General features: G+C 31.4%; 2 protein-coding genes across 2 annotated transcripts; both read right to left on the reverse strand.

Annotated features, from left to right (window-relative positions):
• Nucleotides 1-431: 431 nt before the first annotated feature.
• Nucleotides 432-4,856, reverse strand: LOC18105807 (ubiquitin-conjugating enzyme E2 2). The gene is made up of 6 exons (XM_006374422.3): nt 4,635-4,856; nt 4,138-4,274; nt 3,991-4,016; nt 2,642-2,731; nt 2,473-2,561; nt 432-841 (listed from the first exon to the last, which is right to left on the reverse strand). Exons 2-6 carry the CDS (start codon nt 4,260-4,262, stop codon nt 713-715), a joined length of 459 nt encoding a protein of 152 aa, XP_006374484.1. The 5' UTR covers nt 4,263-4,274; nt 4,635-4,856; the 3' UTR covers nt 432-712.
• A 7,836-nt stretch (nt 4,857-12,692) lies between these two features.
• Nucleotides 12,693-17,637, reverse strand: LOC18105808 (WRKY transcription factor 72A). The gene is made up of 6 exons (XM_052447365.1): nt 17,491-17,637; nt 16,995-17,072; nt 16,012-16,086; nt 14,783-15,316; nt 14,130-14,243; nt 12,693-13,928 (listed from the first exon to the last, which is right to left on the reverse strand). Exons 1-6 carry the CDS (start codon nt 17,635-17,637, stop codon nt 12,966-12,968), a joined length of 1,911 nt encoding a protein of 636 aa, XP_052303325.1. The 3' UTR covers nt 12,693-12,965.
• Between the last annotated feature and the right edge of the window lie 5,293 nt (nt 17,638-22,930).

The following is a 22,930-nucleotide window of genomic DNA, read 5'->3' on the forward strand; positions in this document are numbered from 1 at the left end:
AAAACATAAATAAAGAAAGTTTTTGATTAAAAGATGCATTTGTTCCTTGCCATTAGATTTTATCCAGTAGTGCTAATAAAAAGATATGTTATTATCCAAAAGAAAATTACATAAATGAGAGTAATTTTGATGAAAAAAATGAAGTTCTCTTTCAAAATTATATAATTAAATAAAAATAATTTTCAGAAAATGCTCCACAACAATAGAATAATTAATAATATTCTATTTATTACTTTCTAGAACTCACTTTAAAAAATAAAGAGATACAACTAGAAAAGAAAAATCCTAAATAAAAATATTTTTATCATTTTTATGGATTATAAATTTTATATTATTTTTTTCTCTGGTCAATCTCTCTTTTTAAAATGGATCACATAAAGGACCTATAGAGACCATCTAGTGACTGTAGTTCCAATAGGAAACTCCACCAATTTGCAATTAAGGCAGCTAACTTTTATATTGAAGCATGAAGGTTTCAATAACAATACGTTGCAAATTGATACACAAATTTCTTTTTTTTACCAAGGCATAAAAGCATGCAATGGAGAAAACGACACCAAGGTACAGTGCACTTGAAATAGGGACGAAAGCCAAGTGGGGTACAGGATAAAAGTCGATAAGATAACACGATTCTTAACAGCGGCCATGTTACTGAAGACATGCCTTGAAACCTTCAGACTTGGACTGCCTTCACAGAGCAGCATCTGGAGTTTTAATCTGCCGTCCAGCTCTGCTCAACAACTTCCCTCACTCTCCGGTTGTACTCCCGCTTGGTTTCACTGAACATCCGAGCAGCTTCTGAATTTGCAGGAGAATTGGGGTTGGGGTCACAGAGCAACGACTGAAACAAGTTCATGTACAAACTCAATCAACAGAAGTCATTCATGCAGTAAAATTACTCAAAGCAAATCATTATGGGATGCTATACTATTGTCGGTATCAGAGTAACAAATGACGAGTAAATTTATGATGTTTTTGGATCTGAATTCTACAGTCCTGAGCAATTTAATTACACAGTATAAGTCATCATATGAGGGAGAAGAGCAGGTAGATTGCGTAGTTACTAATTATAAAGGGTAAAGAACATCCACAAAGAATAGCATGTCTCCTTCAAGTTCTCAGTCAAGAAATTGAATCTTGTTCCTCCTTCTGCATGTTCAAATCTTTAAAATCCCTTTAAGAAATACAACTCAAAGGCAATCAAAGTCCAAACTAGTGTCAGATAAAAAAAAAGTCGTAATGTGTTCATTATTGTCCAAGTTCATCAAATATTACTAACACCATGCATCCTGTGTTTATCTGATCAACTATCCCCCGGTCTTCTATCATTAAAACTTACATATCAGCAGTTTTTTAAGGATTTCTAGGCACTCTTATACCAAAACTTAAATGGCAGATACGGCTTCATGTTTTACCATTTCTGGGAAAGGAAAGGGAGCACAATGCTGAAATCATGCAAGATGTGATGCAGGAGATAAAATAATAAGATCTATGTGATCTGTTTAGATTCTAGATTGCAGGGGTATTTTAATATTTTCAAGGTTTGCTGGAAAATCTTTTCCACACCCTTACATTCCAGCAGAAATCCAAATCAATCAAAAGCCTAAACAGCCTCTGAAAGTTGGATCCCGAACAACCCCCCACCTCCATGGTTGTCCTGCATCAAGATGTATTCCATGTATGGTACATAATTTGTGAGCACAAATGATACTCATCAAATACCATGGCTGGGGTTGATTCGTACAAACTGCACAACTAACGCATGCTGGAAACAAAAATTTATTCACCACACCAAAGTTCTCTCGTATATAAGTCAATTTATAAGTTGGAATCCAATAAAAAGTTGTTTGGATCGCTGGGAAATGCAACAAAATTCATTTCAAAATTCAGCTCAGTATCAAGCAAGGCACTGGGTACTTCGATGCTGAATTAAATTTATTGCTATAGAAAGTTCTCTCCTTTTGTTTCTGTGTTGTCTCAAGTGAACTGACGAGGGAGTTTTTGGAAAAATTAATAATTTCCTTAGTAATTTTAGTTTTTCCCATATAGTTTAGAATAGTTCTGTGATTTAGATTCTTTAATTGCCACATGATTAGCACGTGACTTTATTAGAGATTTCATTTCCAACAAGTATTAGGATTAGGCTTTAACTAGCATAAATAGGGTGTGCCTAGGCTATTTCACAGGTTGTCTTATTTTCTATCATTCAATTTATGCTTTTGATATTTTCTACAGATCCTAAACCCATTTTTTTCTAGTTCCAGCTTCAATATTCTTCAAATTTTAACCATGGTGCCATAACTTGATGCTTATCATTGTAATCTCTTCCCACCCTACATCATGAATGCTTCAGTGCATGAACCTTGAGAAAAACAAATTCCGGAACATATGAAGCATATATGAGTGTATCACTGGTCACATAGAATAAACTAATCACTATATCATCCAATGATAACATAATTTCTGCCATACCTGTATAGATGTGAGTATAGCTGCCACATCATATATAGGACTCCACTGATTCTGTAAAATATCCAAACAGATACTTCCATCTGCATAAACTGATGAATTCATAGGGAAAATTAAGCAGTGACAGTCATAATAATGTGAATGCTACACTGATGATAATTCAAGCACTTACTGTTTGGATGAAACATTCGTGAAACAAATCGCACTGTGGGTGGTTTGTTTGGATAATCCTCGGAAAAATGAAGAGTCAATTTAAACGTGCCTGGAGAACTCAAAAAAAAATTGATTCATGTAGATTTAATTGTTACAAGAAATTGTAACAATGAGGTTATTGAAGCAATGAAAGCAAAATAAAAAAGACCAAAAAATTGTCTTTTCACTTGAAGTTATGCAACAAGCACATATGGCTGCATAGCTGGCCTATGACTAGATAATTTTTCATGATTCAGCAGTAAACATGCAAGCTAACAAAAAGTAGACCGGTCAAATAGCTGCTCATCTTCAGCTTCACCTTGGGCTTGGACTTAAATAGCCTAACAACTTCAAATCACACATTGTGGCAAATTATTTGATTTCGGCATGACTGACCGACTATAGTCAGACAAACTAGAGCTTATCCTCTTACATTTTTAAAATTATTTCATAAAAAAGAGAGGAATGTACAAGTAAAGCTTCAGAAATAAGTCATCTGGCTAAGTGAGGAACTAAACACAAAAATTCAAAGCAAGAGGCACTCCAGTCTCACTGAATGCAAAGTCAAGGTAATACTTGTGAAAGCACTAGCAACAAAACACCCTAAAGAAGCAATAAATGCTATCCCAACCCACAAAAATAACCTTAATGTGTAATAGTCCTTGACAATTCTAGAAATCCTCTCCACTACAGCGCTCAAGTAAGAAAAAAAGAAAGAAAGTAAAATTAGCGTAACACCTCAAAATCCCACAACCACCCCGCTCCAAGAACCTATTAAAGGATACTTGACTTGAGCTCCATAAACTATTTGGCTTCGGTTTTTGTTTAACCTGATCTCATTAGTTCGTGTAGTAAAAATGAATTATTCTGATAATTCTTAGAAGTCAAACTACTGAGAAATGCAAGATTTGCCTATGAAGCATATTAAATTTGCATGTCAATGCATGGTTACACACTAATATGCCGTGTAATGCAATACTTCAACACAGTTAAGCAACACAATGATTAGACTAGACTGGACTAGAAAACGACCAAGTTAAACTTCAGTTTGCACTTGATTCAATAAGGTACAATTTCAAACCAGCACTCAACAATGAGATAAAGCAGAGTGAGTTGTTGTTTTGAATATATAGAGTAATGTAATAGTCCAGCATTTGAACATTCATGAAGTCAAATGAAACAGATGCATATAATCCAAGAAATTTCTATGGGGGCATTGAAACATTGAAAAAAAATAATGCAGAAACACATAGATTGCATGGAAACATGAGCTCATCCATCTAGCACATCCTTTCCCAGAGTACAAGCTTTAGAGCAAGGATTACTCACCTCCATCCCATGGAGTGTCATCAGGACTGCGATCAAAATCAGACAAAAATAGCTTAACAAATTGTACTTGTATATATATATATAAAATGAACGAAAGGACGAAGAAGCAAGGGAAAAAAGTTTTTCCAGAATGGCTTCTTAACTTACCCAAAAATCACAGCATTCCAAAGCATTATGTTGTTATCTTGAGGTGCTCCACTGATGCCTGCAGGCGGGTCTTGCTGCAACCTCTTAAAATCTCTCATCAATCTCTTCCGTGCAGGAGTCGACATTGCGGGGGGCACCTGCAAAGCCAAATCATCAAACCTTTAGAAAAATCCCAATTCAATTTCAACCATCACTAAACACAAACATAACAATGATTGGAAAAATATAAATAGACAATTCTTCTAATAGTTATCACAGCATAGGATCCATAACTCAATTAATAAAATCTTGGGCTTTCTCCCTACAATTCATGTGCTGTATATCTTAAGACAAAGCGAATCCCGATAAAACCAAAAACCCATCAATCAATCTACCAAGCGGCAAAACAGTTAGGGTTTACGATTTCTTCATATCTTCTGATTTTGTTTATGCATATACATACAGATCTAAAAATAAACAAATAAGAAAGTAACAGCAGATATAAATGAATTAGTTACCTGTAAGAAGAAGAGATAGAGAGGTGGTTTCCTCTTCTTGTTTTTTTCTTTGGGAGCTGAGGATGGATTGAAGAAGAAACAGAATCCAATATTTTTTTTTTTAAAAAAAAGAGAGAGAATCAAGCTTCTTCTTCAATTCTCTGTAAAGAAATTGGAATGGATTGGATGGATGATGCTCGGCTTATTGAGTGCGTGAAGAGACCGACTCATCCGATTCCGTCCCTACCTATCTAATTCACTTTCACTGCCGGTAAAACGTAAAAACTTTACTATTTTTTATAATTAATTATAGCCTCCAACACCTGATCCTATTTTTTCTTTTCTTTTTTTGCCCTATATATTCACCATTGTTCTATTTCTAATCATATAGTTCGAAATTTTTTAATTTTATCCTTGTATTTCTTTAATTGTTTTGCCATTTACCACTAAATAACTAAAAAATATGAATTTTTCATAATTTGATTTTCTTCCTCATACATTCCTCTCATTTTTCATTTAAATCCTCGTATATGTCGTAATATTTTTCTCAAAAACTAAATTCAAAAGGTAAGTTGGGGATGATGTTGGGAACTTCTTGAAACTAGAAGGGTAACATGGAAAGACTTTAAACAATAGGGGTTGAAGTCCAACATAGATGAGGGACAAAAACTAAATCTATCCACAGACAAAAATGTGGTCTCCCTTTCTTATCTTGTTTAACATCGTTTTTTCAAATATTTTTTATTTAAAAATATATTAAAATAATATATTTTTAAAAATATATTTTTAATATAAACATATTAAAATAATTTAAAAATATAAAAATTTTACAAAAAAAAAAAAATCAATATGTAAATGACATGAGATGAAAATACACAGGACAGTACAGAGGAGCATTGCTGTGTTTGTACACTCTCTCTGAAGTGTGTGTATATATAACTTCATTCTTTTTTCTCATATAAAATCAGAATTTTTAAATCTAACTCGGTAACGTCAAAGATCTGGATTTTTTTTATTTTAACTAGGTTATTAAATCATTCGGGTTAATCAAATTTTATTAAAAATACAAAAATTAACGGATTGCAACCAAGTTTTTTACCGAGATAACCGAGTCAACCTATCGGGTCAGCCGGGTCACCCCGAGTTTTGACTTTTCTTATTTTTTTTTTAAATTCAGCTCAGTTCCAGCCCTGGATCAGCCAGGTCTTAGATCCCGCCGGCTGGTTTTAAAACTATACATAAAAATGTACAAGTGGTACCTATAAATAATTTTATGGTGGAACTATATATATACACCAGAGGGATATTAGAAGCTCTCTCTATATTTTATGGAGGACACCACTTGATGTACCTAATAATTTTGATTTAATGATATTAGAAGTTCCTGTGGTATTGATTTTTTTAATAAAGACTTTTTCATAGTTTTTGTTTGGGTAATTCAGTCCGTATGATTTAGTCAATTTTGTAGAAAATATCCTTTTGTCTATAATCAGCTTAATTTCCTATTATTTTTTACTTCTAAAGGGGAGAATGGACACGATTCAGCTTTTCATTGATTCTCTCTCTCTCTCTCTCTCTCTCTCTATATATATATATATATATTAAAACTTTGAAAAAAAAATATTAAAAAATTCAAAAAACAAAAAAATATTGTTAAAATTTGTAAGATTTTAATTATTTATAGCTACAAATTATATTTAGAAAATTTTAATTATAGTGGAAGTTTTTTTACATACTTTTAAAAATACAAGAAGATAAGAAAATGATTATTATTTATTAATTTATGCTAGATTATTTTTTTTATAGTTGAATTTTTTTTTATTTTTTAAATCAAAAGAAAACTTCTAGAAAAACTTTTTATGTAAAGATTATAAAACCTTAAACATGAAATCAAAACTTTCATGCAAAATTAAATTGAAAGATCATGCCTATGAAAAAAATACACAAAATTGAATCATATATGTTTAATCAATAAATACATAATTTTATCCTTCATTAATGAAGTAAAAAATAACTACTTATTTTTTTTTAAAAAAATAAAAATATAATAAAAGACACTTTTTATGATAAATAAATAGACAGTTAGCTAAAAAATAAAGAATTTTAAGAAATAACAACAAATACAAAATATCATTAATGAAGTAAAAAAATAAAGCAACACTTATTTAATAAAATAAATTAAATAAAGAAAAGACACTTTTCTATGGTAAATAAATAGATAGTTAGCTAAAAAAATAAAAATTATAAAAAATAATAACAAATACAACATATATTAATAAAAAATTAACAATAAGTTTTTCAACCATTCTTTAATTTATGTTTTCTCTTTAGAATAAAGGGAAAAATTCAAAAACATTTACATTTATAAATAAATTAAAAAGTTGGTAAGAAAAATTAACACTTATGTGTTAAATTTCTTAATACTTGTTTTTGAGATTTTAACAATTTTTTATTATTCTTCTAACCAATAAAAAACTAACATGTATTTAATAGAAAATCGGATTGACTATAGACGAAGACATCTTCATTGTTGGTTAAGGAAATATTTAATTATTTAAAATCTACAGGGACCAATTAAATTAATTTTAATAAATTATAGGCAGTTTTAATTACTCTATAAAAGGACCTCTCAATTTCAGTATTGAGTGTTTATTCTTAAAGTAAATATACATATGCCAAGCATAAAGAATATTGAGGGTGTGTTCACAAATGTGGTAGCGGTTGCGGTTCAAAGTGCTTTTTATTTAGAAATGTATTAAAATAATATTTTTTAATTTTTTAAAATTATTTTTAACATCAGCACATCAAAACAATCTAACAACAAAAAAATAAATAATTTTAGCAAAATAAATTTAAATTTTTGGAAAATGCGGTTTCAACCAATATTCAAAGTTAAAGATTAAATTAAGATTAATGTGTGTGTTAATAAAAAAATAGTTTGACTTGCATTAGGATTTAATAAACTACTTTATCTTATACCAATTTTTTTATAGAATTAAAATTATTTATGTAAACAAGACTCAAACATTGTAATAGCATAAATAAAGCTAGATATTACTACAAATAATGGTCATTGTAGTATATTTAGATTCCTATAATATATCATTTTTCTCCCAAGGATTTTATCATTTTTATTTTCTTTATTGCTTTCTTCACTATTTTTCTTTATTTCTTAAGCATTTAAGTTTCCAACAAACATTTTCTTCTTTAGAACTCTTGTGTTTTATTTACATGGTATTGCTTTTAGAAAAGATTACCCTTATTGAGGGTTTAAGGTCTAGAATTCTCGCAGCTTGTCACAAGTTCAATCCTAAATATAAATTAATTGGCATTTAAATCTTTTTAATGCTGATATAAGAGCTCTTTAAACAAAGTTGGAGACCATAACTTATAACATGACCTACTACAACAACATCGTGATGGTCAACTAGACCGTACAAGTCATATTTGATTAGTTGAATCATATATAGAACAAACTTTATTAGAATATGCCTGGCATCACATGGGGGAAATTGTAAGGAATTATACAATAATAAGCACTTCAATAGAGGAGTTTAGAACAATTATGCCTCTTATAAAAAGGTATTTCCCCAACATACCACTTGTAGTAACAAACATAACCCAACCTAAACGTGATAGCTCTCGATACACTAGTAACAGACACACATATAGATGGATCTTCATCATCTAGTTCACCACTATAATATAGAACTACATCCGAGCAAATCTCTAATACCTTTGTATAGTTCTTTCATAAAAATAGAACTTATAAAAAGATATTTACTTAATGACCTGTTATTTCCTTTGCATTCATCCTCCAATCAATATTATTATGATATTTACTTAGTTGCAGCAGTGCTAGAAAGTTTCTTGCTACCATGAAAAAGAACATCATCTACACTTACAAGAGCAAGCTCTGGAAGCAGGATGAATGCCAATAAGATAATGAAAAATATAAGTGGATCAAGTCTTAACAATGATTAAAGTAGAGTTAGGTTGTAGATAAATTTAGACCATCCCAATTCCATTTTTGCCCTTTTGGTTTTAAAAAAGAGAGTTTAATTTAGTTTATCTATTTGCGGTTTGCAATTTTGTTTTTGTTTTCCATTTGATATACTAACTATATATCCTTTATTTGTGTTATCACTAACTTCATCGTGTGCGTTCCTGTGATTTAAGGGGTATCTTAATTCTATCTCATAAGTTTGATTTGCTTCAAATACTCTATTCAAAATTTTATTGTGGTTTAAATTTTCTCCCATTACTCATTTTTGTCCATTTCCATCATGATAGTAATTGATTGTTTTTTGTAAATTTTAATTACATCATTTTTATTCATATGTTAAAATAATTTCTCTTCATATATACATATATAATAGATAATATATGAAAATTTTGAATAATTTCTAAGCAAATGCTATTTTGATGAAATATCCTGAGTTTTTTTTTTTAAATCACTTCAAAAGTTCCAACTCACTACTAGAAAATCTATGAATACAAACGCAATCACCAAAGGAAAATTTCATTAGTATTTTAGGGTGACATTTACCGACTGAATATATTCTATCGCTAACTCTGTCGGTATTTATTGACGAAATATTTATGTAGGTAAATACCGAGGGAATTACAGTCGAAATAAAAGTAATTAAAAAAAACTAAAAAATACGATAACGTGTATTTTTTGTGGATAATTTTACCAATGGAATTACTGCCGGATTAAAAAAAAAAGTCGTACAGTGACATGTCACTTATACCAACAGAATTGCTGACGAATTGACAGACAAAATAATTATGTTGGTAATAGTTAATATATGACCTGTCAACACTCCCCTCATTTATTTCTTCTTTTTTTCCCTATGCAACTAAACAACCCCCCCCCACATTTGCGACTAACAGCCCCCTCTCCCCCCCCCACATCACCCCCAATCTCAACATAACTCATCATTCCTCGACTTTTCTAGTCATAACAACAATTTTATTGTGAATTTTCTATTTTAAGTAAGTAAATCTACTATTTTTTTAAATTTAAATACAATTTTGAAATGTCAATTTTTTATTGCTTATTTTTATAGTATATGTATTTTGTTTGAGTGTTTACTTGTTTTATTGTTTTATATTTTTTCTCAAACAAACTTGTTGTATGAATACATGATTTTGTACATGTTATGGTTTGTTTTAGATTTTGTAAAATTTTATTTGTTAGTAAATTATTGAAACTTATGTTGAATTACCGACTTAGGTATGTTGTGAAGATATAAATAATGACTTGTTTAACAGGTCCGTTTTATATTTTGTCAATTTTATTGCCGAGTTGTAATTTTCATAAATTAATGTGTACAAATTTATATGTACGTAGATAATTGATAATGAATTAAAAGAAGTATGAAAGTAGATTTATTATTTACTTAATGTAGTTAATTAATACATATATATTGCTGTCATCATTATATATATATATATATATATATATATATATATATATATATAATAAAAGTCATGGATGATCATTTATGGATGTATCAAGATTCACCTCAAGGATTGCGGATGATGAATTATTGTAATGGAGTTTAGGGTTTTATTAATTCCGCAACATTTATTTTGAGAAATATTAGTGGAGACGGTATTAGGTGTCCATGCAGGAGGTGTCAAAATAAAAAGTTTATCAATTCAAATGTTGTAACGATTTATCTTCTACACAAAGAGTTCATGAAAGGAATACCTGTATTGATATGCACACATAGAACCATATGTTTCTCACGAGACCATGGTAGAAAGGATGGTTGAGTCAACTTTTAGTGTTAGCAACGTGCATGAAGTTGAAACTAACAACAATAATCCTTTATAGGACTATGGTTATGGATGCGATGAGAATGAATCAGAGTCATGTCGGTCAATGTTCAATCGTAGATGAAGAACCTAATGCAGACGCGACCAGGTTTTTTGATCTTTTGAAAGATTTTGACGAACCATTATGGGATGACTGCACAAATCACAGTAAATTATTGGTCGTTGCACATATTTTTACCATTAAGTTGGATTATGGGTTGAGTGAGGCTGATTATGACTGAATTGTCAAATGGGTGATAAATATTTTACCTGAAGGGAACAATCTGAGAGAGAAATTCTATGCTACTAAGTCCATGATGAAACCTCTTGGTCTAGGATACCAGAAAATTAATATGTGTCCAAACTTCTATATGTTGTACTACCTTGAAAATGCTGAGCTGACCGAGTGCAAGACATGTGGGCATTCCCGTTATAAATTCAGAATTGGCAGGGGATAAACTCTTGTAGCACTTCAAAAACTTAGATACTTCCCAATCACACCTAGATTGCAGAGGTTATTCATGTCACCAAAGACTGCTGAGCACATGATATGACACCAATCCCATGATGCGATAGTTGTAGTGATGGTGCACCCTTTTGACGGTGAAGCATGAAAACACTTTAATAGTGTGCATCCTCACTTTTCAATTGAATAAAGGAACGTGCATCTTGGGCTATGCACAGACGTATTCAATCCATTCGGGTCATTTGCTGCTCTTTATTCTTGTTGGCTAGTTATACTAACGATTTACAACTTGCTACCAAGGATGTGTATGAAGTCAGAGTTCATGTGTTTTTATCTACGATCATACCCGGTCCTAATAGTCCGGGCTAGAATATAGATATTTGTCTTCGACCGTTGATTCAAGAGTTGACGTAGTTATGACCCACTAGGCGTTAACTTATGATGTATTGATGAAACAAAATTTTCTTATGAGGGCAGCTTTGATGTGAACTATCAATGATTTTCCGACTTATGAAATGGTTTTTGGTTGAAGCAGGCATGAAAAATTAGCATGTCCATACTACATGGAAAACAACAAGGCATGTATGCTAACAAATAAGGGTAAAACATTTTTTTTTTACTACCACCGACGTTTCTTGCCAACAGATCACATGTAGAAAAAGAATATAATGGATTTTTTTGTTGGCAAAGTTAAAAGGGATATAGCTCCCCGTGTTTTTCTGATGAATAATTGTATGACGTAGTGTTAGAGTTCGGTGATATTGTGTTTGGTTTCCAATCCGGCAAGTAGAAGTTTTCTAGTTTTGGTTTGACCTATAACTGGGTAAATCAAAGTATTTTCTAAGAGCTTCCTTATTGGAAGACCAATCTCCTCCGCCATAACCTTAACGTCTTGCACATTGAAAAGAACGTGTTTGAGAATATTTTCAATACGATCATGGACGTGAAGGGGAAGACAAATGATAATACAAGGCTAAAATGGATATAGCGTTGTTTTATCACCGTAAAAATATGGAGTTAGTTTATGTTGGGGTCACGGGTCGCAAAGCCAAAACAAGCTTCACCTTAGACAAGAATGCACAACTACTGGTGTACCAATAGCTGAAGAGTCTGCGTTTTCTCGATAGACATGCCTTGAATATATCAAGGTTGATTAATTTGGAGGATTGCATATTGTAAGGAATGAAGAGCCATGACTTCCACGGGTTTATGCAAACACTCATTTCATTAATTTATCGTGATTTATTGCCAAAGAGGATATAAGATGCACTCACGGAGATCAGTCATTTCTTTAGAGATATATGCTCCAGCAAGTTGTAGACACAACACATTAAGAGGCTTAAAATGAATATTGTTGAGACAATATGCAAACTTGAGATGATATTCTTTTCATCGTTTTTTGACTCTATAGAGTATTTACCCACACATACCTTTCAACTGTGTTGATGGTAAAAACCTTAAGTTCTACTACTTGAAACTAAGAAGAGAGGATTTGAGTGAGAGGATTAGTAGAGAAAGAGCGAAGAGAGAATGAAAATGAGAGAGAAAAAAAATGAACTTTTAGTGTCTCGCTGGGTTCTATACTATATTTTTACCGATGGAATTATTAACAGACTATTAAATAATATTATTTTTAATTAATCCACATCGGTGCAACGAATGTCTATTTTTTTCACCACTTTCCAATGATTTTTTTTATAGGCAGCCGTTGCTTAGTATATTCTACCAACAAAGACAATGGTTAATTACAAAATAATAAAACTAAGAAGAGCAACAACAATACCTCATTTTTCTTAGGCAATGTTTAGACATTTTCTTACATTTAAAAATAAATTGTCAGACCCATGATAAAACAGGGGTCAATTATCAAGTCTACATCTAAAACAAATCATAAACGATATTTTATATTTTGGTACAGATTAAAAAGTGAAAAGGAAAAAAAATACCTACTCAAGTTCAAATATTGGTCACCATCTCTATATGTACATATTTATTTTTTATTATATAATTAATTCCTATATCCAAACCAGGACAATTAAAACTAATTACACAAACTATACTCAGTTGGCACGATCATTCTTGTCAACAGCAGACGCGGATGCATTCGTAGGAGTAGAAAATGGCAATGAAGGTGGCACAAACATTGTCATCGAACTTGGAGCTGGCTGAGAATTTATTGAAGACGTCGTTTTGTTGAAGTAGCTTGCACATGGATTGCCGTTAGGAGGTGATGATGAGAAGCTATTAATAACCGGTCCCCGTTCCGACTTTGGAAATAAATTATTAACAACACCTAGATTTGCAACACCAGTAGCGCTACTGCCAGTTCCAGTGCCAATGATAGAAGTGAGGGCAGCTGCTAAAGCAGATTGGAAACTTGGGTCTGCTGTAATTGCCTTGGTTGCAGCAGCTATGGTATCGGCTGACAGGGACTGCTGAGAAGTAGCAGCTGCCAGGTCATTAATGTTTTGCGTGTAGAACTGATCATAAATGTTACTCTGATCCATAGCTGGTCTTCCAATGTTTAAAGTTCCAAGTTGGTTAATCCTGTTGTGAGACTGGCCGGAAGCAGTGAGGAAACCATTGCCCCAAGGCATTGCGTTAGACGAATCAGAGGAGCCAAAGTTGAGGCTTGTTGAAGCAAATTTTTGAATGGTAGGCCGGTAGCTTGAAGTAGTAAATCTATTGAAATGAGATGAAGCACTGGATGGGTTTGAAGTGAGGTCAAGAGTGATTGTAGGGTATGGAGATGAAGATGACAGTGAAGAGTTGTGCAAGTAGAATTGCTTTGATTTTGAGTTATCGGATAGATAGTAGTTTAGTCCATGGAGGTCAACGGCGATGGTGCCGGAGTTATTGAAACCTGCAGTTCCTGCAGAGCTCGATGATGAGCCAGACAGTAACATGGAAGCAGCTGCAGAAGTTGTAGAAGCCATAGCCGTGGCAGAAATAGGAAGTGGGTGGTTGTGCGTTCCTTCATAGGTGGTGGTTAAGATGGACATATCTTCAGCACATCTTTGTACCTGAATTTACACAAGAAGCTACGCTTACTTAGAGTTATTGAAAAAGGTAATAAATTACATACTGGTTCAAGCACTGTCAAATAAAAAATATAGCACCTTCTGTTTTAATTCTTTTTTCTCTTGTTTCTTTTTTTAGCTGAATATGATCTTACTTTTTTTTGATAAATACCGTTCTTATTTGAGAAGGTGATTTGTGGTTACCTGTTTCCGTACTGGGCATGATGGTGCAACAGTGCAGCGATAGTATGCTCGAGGACATGGGTTCCCTTTGGCAATTTTTTGCCCATATTTTCTCCATTGGCACCCGTCATTCATCTGTGTAGGCATCACTAACTTGTCATTGCAATTTTATCATAACAGACTACATTGATTAAGGAACAAATTTCTCTGAGCCTTGTAGCTTTGGGTGTTATGTGTTATATATATAATAAGTTTGATAAAATTTTAAAATATAATTTATTTTATGTTTTAATATACCTTTTTAATTGAAAGTTTTTTAAGCTTAAAACTTTTATAAACACAAATTATTTTATATTTATTTTTTATCAAATAAATAAAGATAGCAAGTCGAACTCGTGACCGCTTGATTATCAAAACTCTGATATCATATTATAAAATTATTTCAACCAAAAAACTTAACCTGGTAAATGAGCTTCTTCTAACTAATTAATGAATCAATAAGAAATTATTTATATATATTTTTTATTACTTGATGAGGAAGTCTCGTTTGTTGAAAAAACATAGATAAAAGAAAAGGATTGAATATATCAAAGCTTATAATGACGTGTGTGTGTGTGTGTGTGTGTGTGTATTTGAAGTTATCGTCCGCATATTAATACTCAGTATATACTAACCGTTGGGGTATCGCATCTAGCTCTGACAGAAACCCTAGCTTTCTTTGCAGGGTTTTGCTGGGGAACTTCATCATCTCCTCCTCGCATTGTCTTGAGAGCTTTACTGGGTGGCCAAGTCTCCCCGGCTTCTTCCTTTGGCTCACCAAAACTGTTCACGGGGCTTGGATTCGGCAAAGTCTCATTGGTAGCAGATTTAGACGCTTCAAATGTGCAGAGTGATCCAAGAGAGAGGCTTTCTTTAACTTGCTCATCGTGATTTTTCCCCTGGCTAGAAGTTTTATTGTTCTTTCCATCCCGTTTAGGTTCACTCGAAATTCTTCCAAGGGTAAGCGACACGAGCTCGTGTTCTTCAGTTCCTTGATGATCATCGACAGTATCTGTAGATTTCTTAGTTTCTTCTTGCTGAATAATCTCATAGAATTGCACTTGAAGGGTCCGATAATCCTTCACTACACGATCCAAATGTATTTTTAGCCTTTGATTTTCTTTTCTTACTTCACCCATCTCAGCTCTTGCAGATTCAAGCTGATCATCCTGCACATGCAGATATTGAGAAAACAATCTTAATGTTAGTATTGTTTCTGTTGATAAAGCTACAATCTACAAGTGTGAATACTACATTAGTACCACCATCCATATGGGACCATTATCTTATATTAAAATTTAATTTAATTAAAAAAATAAAAATTATAAGATTCAAATTCATAATTAATTCAGATACTAAACCAAACAATTATTTCAATTCAAAAACATGATGTCCTGAACTCTAGCTAAACCTCGAGATGAATGGCCTTTCCATACTCCATCCAGTACTTGAGAAGTAGGTATTTGGTCTTATAATGGCCACAAAAAAGCTTTGAGAAATATTAAACTTGAGATTTCATGGATATGATGAGATTAAAAGTTTACCACCGAACCATTTTTTGATATGAAGAAATTAAAAGCTTAAATTTGATTATTTTTTTTTTAAAAAAGAAGAGAATATTAGTTCCAAATTGAGTTAAAACTCATTGACATCTATCCTCATGAATTTAAAAGCAAGTGTGCCGATTCATTTAAATAGGATCCAAAGAAAACTGAGAGGAATAAGGAAATTTCAGGCATAATTGTTTAGTTTAGATATTTTAATATTTCTAGGAATAGATTTTATATATATATATATATATATATATATATATATATATATATATATATATATATATATATAAACGTGAAGAAACGATTCTAACCTGTTCCTTTTGGCAGGAAGATTCTTTTGCATCAGCTTCCGTGGTGATTCTTTCATTTTTAGTCGCTACAATCACCTGTTTAAGCATTGTAATTATTAAAAAGTTATTTAAACTCAATAATTTAAACAATAATTTAAGTTAATAAATAAGATTTTAAGATATAATTTATATTATTTTCTAACACACCTTTAGACTTGAAATTTACATAGGCTCACACTACCTTATATTTTATTTTTATCAAATAAAAATATGGATGATGAGATTCGAACTCGTGATCACTTGACCATTAAAACTCTGATATCATATCAAAAAATTATCTCAACCCAATAGTTTAGGATGTTAGGTAAGATTTTAAAATATGATTTATATTATTCTCTAACATTAATTAATAAAAAAAAACTGAAAAGGAAAAAACATGGTGTTAAAATGGGTAGGGTTTTGTCAACCCTTACTAGCTTGCAAAAATAAACAAATAAAAAAATCTTTCTAGTTTGAATTCAAAAGTCAAATAATGGAGTAAACCTAATGCTTCATTTTTATTTAATCATACAAGAAAAAACCTAATGCTTCATTTTTAATCATACAAGAAAAAACCTAATGCTTCATTTTTATTTGATTTATAGAAGAAAAAAAAGAGAGTAAAGCTTCTTGATCACTAGACCAATCCCTTGAAGTTATATAAACAAAACTATACCACCAAGTTCATATGACTGTTAGACAAATACAGATTCTTAGGTCTCAGAATCTTACAAAATCTTCGATATATATTCCAAGAAGTCATTTTCGTGTGGTAATATGGAATTATGATTGGTGTGGTTATAGTTCTTGATAAGAATTGTCTGATCGAAACTTTATTAATTCATGGAATTAGGAGAGCCTCAGATCCAGTCAATATTTATTTATATAAATCTTAAACTTGTATTCAATACTGTAAAGGAGAGCCTCAGGAAGAGAGAGGGGGTGTCACAAAGACTATCTGCTACCTGCTTGCCTGAGTCTCTGTGTTGTGGTGAAGATGATCTCCGGTCATCATTTTCCTGGCATCCTCTTTGACTTCCGACCTGTAGCAAACAATAAGAAGGGCAGCCATGAAGATCTTGGCATAAATGTAAACTTTAAACTGTAAATCAAGTAGAATTTTGCATTATACACAAAAAAAAGAAGAAGATCGATCTGCTCTACAAAGAATTAATTAACTACCATAAAACAAATTGAATAAAACAAAGATTTTGGAAAATAGTTTCTTGATTCTATATTCGGTCCCTCATGTATTCTTGAAACATCTCCATGTAGTTTTTTTTCTACTTTCTAAAACTCAGTTGATATATATTTGATCGGGATTCATAGAACATGAACTTCACTTCACTTGTGATATTCAAAATAAGATTTTTAATTAGAAGAAAGGATAAGGGGGCGGGCGGATGAATTCCAAAAGGGAAAATATGAATCACAATTAGCGAAAGAAAAAGCTTAATTAACCTTAGCAGCAGCAGCAGCAGCAGCAGCAGCAGCAGCCTCTTCTCTGCAACTACCTTCATCACCACTAGAATCAACTCTATCATCCTCCTTCAGCACAACTTCATGACGAGGTCTTCTCATGGCATCCTCCGCATCCATTTTTATCATTTCTTGTTCCTGTTTCCAACCTCTTTTCTTTTTGGCTCTCAATAACACCCCCCTTCTTATATATATTTAGAGCATGCTATATTTGACTCTTTATATATATATATATATATATATATATATATATATATATATATAAAGAAAAAGAAATTCAACCCTCGATAGCCATACAAGAAAAACACTCACATAAAAAAAATGTCAACCTCCAATCCAATGCTACAAACAACTATTACATGCATCCTTCTATCCCCAGCCATTAAGAGTGAGACAACATGTTAGAGAGAGAGAGAGAGAGAGAGAGAGAGAGAGAGAGAGAGAGAGAGAGAGGCGTTGAAGCCGCAATGCTCGGGCCCCATCTACTATGAAGTTTCCTTCATTACAAAAGTCACAATACATTCATGGTCAAACTTTAGCTACCTCCTGTATTACCCTTTGGCGACTGCAGTTTCTATCCAAATGTGGGTATGCATGATTGTACAGTTAAGATCGAGGTCAAACATGGGCTATAGAATCGATGCTATTGGTCCAAGCAATTGACCTTCATTAGCGTATTAGTAGCCAAGATTCATGAAACGACAGAAAAATAAATAAATAAAGAAAGAAAGAAACAGGGATTGGTTGATGGAGCGTGAACTCGGTACAGCCTACTTAATTGGATTCTTGCACGTTTCGTGCTATTTCAAAATTGAATGATATATAGTTTTATTTGTTACTCGTTGATTATTAATTAATATTTCAATTTGCGGTAGATGATATATAATTCATTAACTAGCAGCAATGATAAATACTTTGATGATAATGAAAAAAAATAAAGTTTTATTATTGTATTTTTTATGTGTTTGGTTAAAAATACAAAGTGAAAATCAGAATAAAAATAAAAAAATAAAATGTGAATGAAGATTAAATATAATTTTATTTTTATTACATACTCCAGGATAAAGATAAGAATGAGAATGAATTTTTTTTATTTTAAAAAAATATATTGCTTCTATTTAAGAGTTTTTGTATTTGATATTATAGAGTAAAATATAAAAAGAGGGCTCATATATATTGAAATTGACTTTTATATATATATATAAACTATTTTTTATTGAGTTTAAAAGCATTAACAATTCATGTTGCGAGGATCAATCTAAGGCTAGTTTGAACACCTTTTCATATGAGTTTTGGAATTAAAACGTTGACTTTGTGATAGATACCAAGAGCAATGAACCTTAGTTCCAAAAAATAGTTGTGATTAGTAATTTGATTTAATAGAACTAGCTAGAAATCCGATATAATTTATACCAATTGGAACAAAATAATACTAGAAAAAGCTTATTTATCGACCGACCGAAATCATATTTTAAAATTAGTTCAAAAAATGGACGGAAAGTCTTCAACTTAATTGCTTGGTTGAAAGACAAAGAGATGAGAGAAAGGCCTTCAAGAGAGTTGACTCTTTTTTCTTTTTCTTTTTTTTAATATTATTGATGTAGAAAGGGGGTTCACCTCGTTTTTCTCACCGGAAGTTTTGTTTGAATTTCAAAAACTGAAAAAGCTATGTATGTTCCGGGAAGGTTATTAAGCATAATCAAATCCAAGATTTGGAGCTTGATATTCTTTGTTTTGATAGAGTCAGAGTTTGTGTGGAAATATCGTGAACGAAAGAGACTGGTAAACACAAAATGATGACGAAGATCATAGTGGAAAATATCCTGGCTGGCTAGCTAAACAATGTCTGGATATTAGAACTTGAATGGATTTCACTGTGTCTCTAGGGTTTAATCAAAGGTCAGAACTTGGAAAGCTGCGTGGCGTTTTGTTGGTTTCTCTCTGTCTATTTTTTTATTTTTTGTTTTTTAATGTGCCTATTTTAAATCTTATAATAAAAAATAGCATGGCAATCTCTATGATTTTTGTTGTTTTTTATTACAAGTCGATATATATGAGTAGCTAGTTGTTAATGTTACGAGTGAGGAAAAACTATATTTAATGCCCATCATAACAAAAATGAAGAGCTAACTTGGACACCTCTTTTTATATAGGATGTATAAAAGTTCAATCCTAGTAGTTGTCTCTGGAGGTGAACTATTTTGTTTTTTTTTTTTTGCACAAGAAATGATATTTAGTTGCTGTGAGTATATTTTAAAAAATAAAAAAAAATATACAACTTAAGTTATAAATCCGACTGAATTGAATAAGCTGGCTTTATTTTAATTAGAAAAAAAACCGACAATAGATAGATCAAATTTAAATTAGGATAACATGGGGAAAAAATACTTTTAAAAAAATACAAACGATGTATCTCAATTTACAGCCTATTAAACACAGAAGAATGAAACTAGGTAAAAACAATATCATTAAAAACTGGTTCTGGTCAACCCAAGTTAGCATGATAAACTTGTAACCTCGATAATTAGAGTCGAGGAAACTTGGGATATCTTGTCAAACCCGCTGCCCAAATCATAAGATTGAAATAATCTGATAAAAAATAAAAAGAATTATAAAGCTTTTATTTTTTAAAAAAAAAACACTCGTGTTAACTTTTCAAACACGTGACTCGAGTCATTATACCTGAAACACTTTATTTGGAAAAAATCATGAAGTCCAATTTCCAATCAATCAAATATTAAAAGATGAAATTGAAAAAAAATATTAATTATACGAAACATTTTAAAAAATAACAATTAAAAGAATGAAGATCAAAATTGAAATAAAAAATAAATTTTATATTATTGAAGGGTGAAACTGAACACAAAAATCAATTTAGCAAAAGGATCCAAAAAAATCAAAAGAATGAGGATTAAAATTGACATAAAAATAAAACAAATTTTTGATTGAAGGTTAAAATTGAAAAGAATAATAACTTTTACAAAAGGAACAAGAAAAAAAATAGAAATCAAAACAATAAGAACCAAATTGAAAAATATAATTCCATAAATTTGGATTGAATGATGAAATTAAAAACCAATAAAGTTTTTATAAAAAGGTCAAACAACAAAATTAGAAATCAAAAGAATAAAGACCAAATTGAAAAATATAATATTTGATAAATTGAGATTGAATGATGAAATTAAAAACAAAATAAAACAACATTTCACTTGTTGAAACACAAATTTAACTTACAATAATCGTTGAAACACAAATTTAACTTCTTCTTTTTACATGTGCATGTAAATATTTATTTTTAAAAAAGAATGGAAAACAACATTGACGAGTTTTTGTCAAGTTAACGTCATGTTTTTTTTTATATTAATCTTGGGTCTTAATAGCTAGGTCAATGTGCTTCCTAGTTTTAAGGACCGACATAGACCTAGCACGATATTCTTAACCTTAAAACAAGTTTAATAATGAGTCAACAAGTTTTCATCAAGTTTTTATTAGGCTTAAATTTGTGTTTCAACGATTAAATCGACGTGTCTCTTTGTTTTAGAAACCAACGTAGGTTTAGCGTGACATTTATAAACCAAACACGAGGTTAATAACAAGTTCATCAGTCTCTTTAATATAGGGATGTTGGACAATCATAGTATTTTGTTTAATTTTTGTTAAAAAATATAATAATATTTAAAAAGGTTAAGTATTTTTAAATAGATAAATAAATAAATTTATTAAAAAATGGTTGAATAGTGAGACTCTTGATTCAGGGCTCGACACTAACTCGATGATCATCTATAAACAATAAATAACATGTAAATAAGCTTAAAAAAAATACTCTGAACAGTTAATAGTATGCGTAAAATAAATTTTAAAGAAACTACATAACAAATATAACTTTTTATTAAAAAGATATATTAAAATAAAAATAATTTTTATTTTTTCTTAAATATAACCAACCATTTGATTAAATCTCTCAAACCACTGTATATTTTATTCTTACTAATTTTAATTTCGTTAAAGAAGTGGGTGTTGACATTATTATCCATAATTCCCTTTTAATTTTGGATATTATATTTTTATGATGAGTGTGACAATATTTATTTGCATGTATAAACCTTAAATTATTTTATTAGACTCATGTTTTAGATTTCGGTTTCACGCTTAGATTTTATTTGGTATTTAAAAAATTTGACCACTGATTTAGTACGGCGTCGCACCAACGACTGATCTAGTGCAGCCTAAGGCTATACAGGAGGCAAATACGTGTTCCGGTCAAAACAAGATTTGGATTTATTCATCGGAAGGAGAATATATCCGGGTATTTTTTTCTTTTTATTTCTAACCCATTTTGCAAAAAATCTTGGGAATCACGGATTTAACAGATACGCGATTGGGAATCGCGGGTTTAACGAAGAATCTAGCAGCAGTGAAAAGGGAGGAACAGATCAGAAGCTCTGGTTTTTGAACCAAATTATCACAATGGCAACACACCAAAAGTGATTAGCAGAAAGGGACATGACGAACCCAGCCTGCCGCTTCCATGAAGTAGTGCCGCCGCAAAGCCTGTAAATGTCCTTGCAAATCAAAACCCTCTTCAAGCAGCTTAATAGCAAGCAGGCTGACATACCCATATCCAAAATTGAATTCTCTCCTAAGAGCATCATATCATGAATGGAGTCGGAAAGGATATGGCTGCTGTATGCTGCTGAGAAACAGGAAAGAATAAAGAATCTGAGAAAATCAACACCACCTCTTCGAACAATCATCGCTACTGTTTCTGTTGTTATCCTCGTTCTTGTTTGCGCCTCTCTCCTTGCTTCCGTGTAGTTCCATTCCCACCAATACAAGAATCTTTACCATCAAATGTTTGAGTTGAAAACAGACGCGAAGTAGAATGTTTGAGTTGAAGTAGGATCCACCATGGTTAAAGGGGCAAACCTCAATTCAAATCCTCCAATTATATTTGTTTTCCTTATCAGTCCTCACACTACCACTCTTTCAATTGGATCCCCCATCTTTACATCTTTCCTCGTTCAGATCCTTCTGCAATTTCTTAAAAGTAATCGGAGACAACATTATGTAGTGCACTTGGTAGTCATTTTTTAACTTACCTTAATTTCTCTCAACTCTTAGGTATGAAAATACCCAATTACAACAACAATTTTTATATTATATTGAGATTAATCACTTATTAAAAACCAAAATATTCTGAGGATTTTCTGACCAAACAAGTAATTAATTGGGTAATTGATTTGATATTAGATATGAAAGAGTAAAATACCATTTCTTTTGGAAAAAAAAAGGAAATTAGTTTGAGTAAGGAAAACAAGCACGTGCAATGTTTAACGTTAATTCCAATTATTTTAACAGAAGGATGTAATTAGAGAAAAGCTATACAGATGGGGATCCAATTGATAAAGTAAAAAAGTTAGAG

Source organism: Populus trichocarpa, chromosome 15, assembly GCF_000002775.5.
Source record: "Populus trichocarpa isolate Nisqually-1 chromosome 15, P.trichocarpa_v4.1, whole genome shotgun sequence".
NCBI lineage: Eukaryota > Viridiplantae > Streptophyta > Magnoliopsida > Malpighiales > Salicaceae > Populus > Populus trichocarpa.

Coding starts and splice junctions, on each gene's coding strand:
- LOC18105807 (XM_006374422.3), bottom strand. CDS start 4,262: ATGTCGACTCCTGCACGGAAGAGATTGATGAGAGATTTTAAGAGGTTG. Junction 2,732..3,990: donor TGACACTCCATGGGATGGAG/GTGAGTAATCCT, acceptor TGAGTTCTCCAG/GCACGTTTAAATTGACTCTT. Junction 842..2,472: donor CTATACTCACATCTATACAG/GTATGGCAGAAA, acceptor AACTTGTTTCAG/TCGTTGCTCTGTGACCCCAA.
- LOC18105808 (XM_052447365.1), bottom strand. CDS start 17,637: ATGATAAAAATGGATGCGGAGGATGCCATGAGAAGACCTCGTCATGAA. Junction 16,087..16,994: donor ACAGAGACTCAGGCAAGCAG/GTAGCAGATAGT, acceptor ATGCTTAAACAG/GTGATTGTAGCGACTAAAAA. Junction 14,244..14,782: donor CTAGATGCGATACCCCAACG/GTTAGTATATAC, acceptor ATGCCTACACAG/ATGAATGACGGGTGCCAATG.